Here is a 5,131-nt window from a genome sequence, read left to right on the forward strand (position 1 = left end):
AAGATAGAATCTAACAGGAAACCCATCCAGACCAGGAGCTTTGTCCGGTTCCATACTGTCCAGTGCATTTTTAAGCTCATTCATGCTGATTAGAGCAGTCAGCATAGAATTGTCAGGATCTTGAACACATTGGGGGATCAAATTCATCGGATAGACATGGGGATCCATTGGTGGATCATCGGGGGCAGAGTAAAGATCTTTGAAGTGAGAGTGAGCTGCCCGCTTGATGTCTTCGAAATCCTTAACCACTGCATTTTGGTGATGAATTTCTTTAACAGTTTTGAATTGCTTGCGAGCTTCAGCTTGTTTGTGGAAGAAGCTAGTATTTTTGTCCCCAGCTTGTAACCAGAGAGCTCTGGATTTCTGCCTCCAGAGTTCTTCTTCTTCCCTACTTGCTTTGTGGAAATCTTTTTGCAGGTCAACTTCTCTCTGAAGAAGGTCTTGGGTAACAACAGAATTTTCCAAAGATAATTGATGGGCAGCAAGACTGTCCAGGGCCACCTTCCTTTTGGAGGAGGGAGTTTTCAGCGTTCTAGCCCACTCCTTAAGCCTTCTTTTGAGCCCCCTCAATTTTTCTTCCCACACGTAGAAAGGGGAACCTTGAACAGGTCTGTTCCAGGCATCTGAAACCATCTCTTGGAACTCCTCATGCTGAAGCCATAATGAACTGAATCTGAAGGGGATAGGGCCAAGATTTTCATCCGTGGAAAGCTCAAGGATAATGGGTTTGTGATCAGAGGTGTTGTTTGGCAGAATTTTGGACGAGGCCATTAGACCGCAAGTTAGGAAAGAGGATTGGACCAGAAATCTGTCCAATCAAGCTGCAATATGATTTGGGCCCACCCTTTTGTTAGACCAGGTGAACTTCCCAGATGTGGGCTTGATATCCTCCAACTCCCATCCCAACATGAGGTCTTCAACCCATTCTCTAGCTGGATCCCTGACCGGGGAGCCTCCCTTTTTCTCATTTACAGCAAGAGTGACATTCATATCACCAGCTATGATAATGTTTTCAGGATTGTGCAGCGAAAGATAGGACAAAATCGAGTCCCAACAGTATTTTTTCTCAGAAGGAAGAACAGGAGCATATATATTGAACATACTTACTTGTTGGCCGGAGTCTTTATGGAGGAGCTTCGTGAGAAGCCAATGGGAGGAGCTATCTTTTTGAATCAGGTCATAGATAGAGTTATCCCAGAAGGTAGCGATTCCACCGGAGGCGCCTCTTGCACTGACAGCACATCCAATACCTTTACGCCAGAAGGTTTTGCTAGCATGGAGGAGGGAAGTTTCCTCCAACTTTGTCTCCTGGATGAGGAGGATTTCAGGCGAATACATTCTCACTATATCTTTCAGGGCATCTTCTTTTAGCTTGCTGCCTAATCCTCTGCAATTCCAGGAGACGTACTTCATTATTTATTGGCTTGGGAGATTGTGGCTCCTTTTGGAGCCGAGCCATGCTTGCGCCCTGACCTAGTATTCATCATTCCCTTGAGAGTTTTTTGAGAGCCTTGGAGAACATCCAGATAGGTTTTCTCCTCTCTCTGTTTCTTCTTGGATTTTCGACCCCTGGCTGATTTGATAGGGGTGACTTGTGAGCTGTCTGATTCATAGGTTCTTCCTTCTGAGTCTTCATCAGATTCGGAGGCCAGGCTTATATGTTCTTCTTTATCTATATTTCCTTCATTGCCTCCTGAGGCTGGGGGGGTGATTATTTCAGTACCAGTTTCTTTTACTTCCTTCATCAAGTCTTCAGGTTCTTCTTGAGCCCCGATGGTTTCTGCGTTCCCACCTGAGGAGGATCCAACTTTTGGGTCTTCATTGGCCTTTGGATTGGTCTGAGGCTTCCCCACTGTTCCAGAATTTTTCTTCTCTGTTGGTCTAGGGATAGCCTTGCCTCTTTTGATTTCTTTCCATCCTTCCTCGTCCTCCTTGGTCCCGGCCGGGGATTTGGGGCAATTCCGTTGGAAGTGTCTGTGTTCATGACACGTTCTGCATTTGAAAGGTAGTTGCTCGTAGTCCAGCTTTTGATAGTGATGCCATTCTCCCACTGTAAGTTTAATCGCTTCGGGGAGACCAGCCTCTAAGTCAACTTCCACACAGATTCTTGCACAGGTGTATTGGCCTTTATTGTCTGCTTTGTCGATGAATCTGCCCAGACCGTTCCCAATCCTTTGCAATGATTGATAGCTCCAGCAGTGGATCGGAAGGTTAGGGAGCCGAACCCAGACTGGTACTTCCTTAGGAACATCCACTGAGGGATCGAAGTCCGGGGTCCATTTATTGAGATACAGACCCTGATTTCCCATGAAATACGGTCCATTTCTGAAAACCAGATCTCGGTCTTCTTTGGTGGTGAACTCGAAAATGAAGAAACCTCTACCAACCGCATAACAGATCACACTGTTTTTCAGCTGAGGCCTCCAGTTGCGTTGAATCCAATCATCCGTGGTTTTTGTAGATGGCCAACGCCCCATAAATTGCCCGACCAGTCCTCTGTCAGCTAGGGCAAGGGCAATTTTGATCGGCTGATCTTCTTGCAGGGCTATCTCAGGAACTTCCTCAAGTTTTTTAATGAATTTTGGAACCTCAGGGGCAGGACGTTTCTTCCCTTTCTGTGATAATAAGCGACGGAAGGCTTCTTCAGACGAAAGCGGAGGGGTGGGAGAGGTTTCCCCACCCCCGGGTTCACCCATGGCTGCAGCAATGGAACGAAGCAAGGGAGAAACTCAATCCATTCCCACAGCACCCCTGCAAATCCAAGAAACCAAATCCCAAGGCCAAAACGCAGCGCAGATGAACTCTTTTCGCCCAGCGGGAGGCGCAGCGCAGCAATGAAGAGATCTGATCACGGGAAGGGGGCAGCAAAGCCCACCCAGACGCCCAGAGGGCCGAGGCCACCGTCACACACTCTGGAAACCTAGCAGAGCGTAACAGGCAGCGCACGATCCATTACTCATCAAATTAATTGTTGACCATGGTATGTTAAAGAATGTAAAATTACTAGAAAATGTATCAGGGATGGTTCTAATGAATCTCTAAAACTTGATAAAATAAATATATACAAAGCCATTTTTCAAATAAATAAAATGTATTCTATAAATACGAAGTAAGAGGACCTATCGCACCTATCTAAACTGGATCCTAGGAAGTTTTGGAGTAAAATTCTAATTTTTTAAACTAAAGAAAATAATATGATTTCCTTAAAGGACTAGAATTACAAGCCTTGAAAAATCAATGGCTTGTATCAATTTTGAGTGAAGAACATGCTTGAAAAATAATAAAACTGGGGGTAAAGGGGTTGAAAACTAAACTATGGTTTTAAAAGATACAACATGACATGATCACATTCATTTCAACAACGCTGAGAAATTTTGTAAAACCACTTTTTTGCATCCTCGAAATGCATGTGAGATTGAAAGTGACAGGGTACATCAACTATGTACACCATGAATGAAAAATGATGTTAGCATAAAAAATGTCATGTAGTTGTATTTTTCGATCAATTCAATTGTACTATAATTATGTTACAATTTAATCTTATCACTTTGAGTTTGTAAACTTATGAAGTGTAAAGAAAAATATATGCAAGGACTTAGCTTCCAATTTATTTAGTCTAAATCAACATTGAAAAGAAATACTAATCTATGAAATCATTTGACAACTATCTATTTCAATATAATTTTGGTTCTAATGCACTTATAGGTTCCCTTTGTCGTGTAGGTAATTCAAATTATTTTAACAACACACTTCTCAAAATTCTTGAACATGATTTTTGTAGCCTTTAGAGATTAATTCCTATTCAATAAGAAGATCCATGTGATCATCCTTCATTATATTGACACACAAAATCAATAGAAATTCACACTACTAGAATTCATCCAAATCACATTGCAAACAAATATGAAGTGATCACTTTACTAATTCTAGCTTTGAATTATATTGAAAATAGTTTTAAAGAAATTAATTTATGAAATGTAAATGGAAGTTATTGAAAATAGATTATTATGAAAAACAAATCATCATCTAAGCTATGACAAATATAGAAGACTACACTATAAAATAAACTTGTTAAGAAGTAGTGCATATCCTGGCACAAAGGGCCTGTCTAGTGGTCGTATGCACTTGGAGAAAACTTAGAGCCTAATTGTTAACTTGAATCCCATATGTATTACACATAGGTGATGGCCCTCAGTATTGTAGAAATAATGTTGCAACTCCCAAGGGCCTCAACTTTAATTGTCAACTCAAGGTTGCACAAAATTAAGAGGGGCCAAAAGTATGTGTGTATTATGCACCTATCCTTTTCCTTTGCTGACTTTTATAAGGGTGAAAACGCTAAGATAAGATCTAGTCACTCATAAACCATTCTAATTATTCTATGTTATAGGAAAAAATTTAAAATTGTAGAAATGAAAGGAAATAAAGGAACCTATGATAAATTCAAGAAAATGAGGCCAACCATCATAACTATGATGAAATAAAATCATGTATATTCTACTATCCAATGAAAGAAAAATCACAACTAAAATAAGGAATGTAAATAGCAAACCCTAATTCTCCAGGAAAAAGGTAATTTCTACAAAAAAATAGGTAAAAGAACCCATTGGTCCCTTTGCTTCTAAATTCCATATTTAGGGTTCAAGGGATTTTGTAACATATTAAGGAATGTGAAACATGAGTTGGATGTGTTTTAGAAGAAAAAAACAAATTGCTACAGGTGTCCCTATTTTTCTACAAGAGACAATCCAACGAGTAGGGAAATTTGCTAACGATGCAGTTTGAAAGAAAAAGGAGGCTATTGAAGGTTGAGAAATGATAAAGAACTTATGTCTGCGTCATCATATCAGTGGCAGAAGGGTTTATTCAATAAATGGGTGGATGTAGAGTCTCTTATAGCCCTACAAAAGTAGGTGATTGTGTAGTCACAACAAAACAACAATGGTGGAAAACAAATAAATATCAACAACTAAGGTGAACTTAGATGCATGAAAAGAGATTCTAAATAAAAAATATAATTATTTCTAAATCTACCATCTAGTTCTCAAAATAACATGCATGAAAAGGTTGCAAACAAGCTAATTAACCCTGCATAAAAACAATACTCATAAATAAATTGAAAAAATGAACA

At 40.1% G+C, this 5,131-nt stretch overlaps 1 protein-coding gene across 1 annotated transcript; it reads right to left on the minus strand.

Annotated features, from left to right (window-relative positions):
* Positions 1–816: 816 nt before the first annotated feature.
* On the minus strand, positions 817–2,696 carry LOC149258931 (uncharacterized). The gene is made up of 2 exons (XM_089442488.1): positions 1,593–2,696; positions 817–1,308 (listed from the first exon to the last, which is right to left on the minus strand). The coding sequence occupies exons 1-2, from the start codon at positions 2,694–2,696 to the stop codon at positions 817–819; spliced, it is 1,596 nt and encodes a 531-aa protein (XP_089298614.1).
* Between the last annotated feature and the right edge of the window lie 2,435 nt (positions 2,697–5,131).

Source organism: Pinus tabuliformis, chromosome 6 (genome assembly GCF_031772625.1).
Source record: "Pinus tabuliformis cultivar Carrire ecotype Pingquan chromosome 6, CPIR1, whole genome shotgun sequence".
NCBI lineage: Eukaryota > Viridiplantae > Streptophyta > Pinopsida > Pinales > Pinaceae > Pinus > Pinus tabuliformis.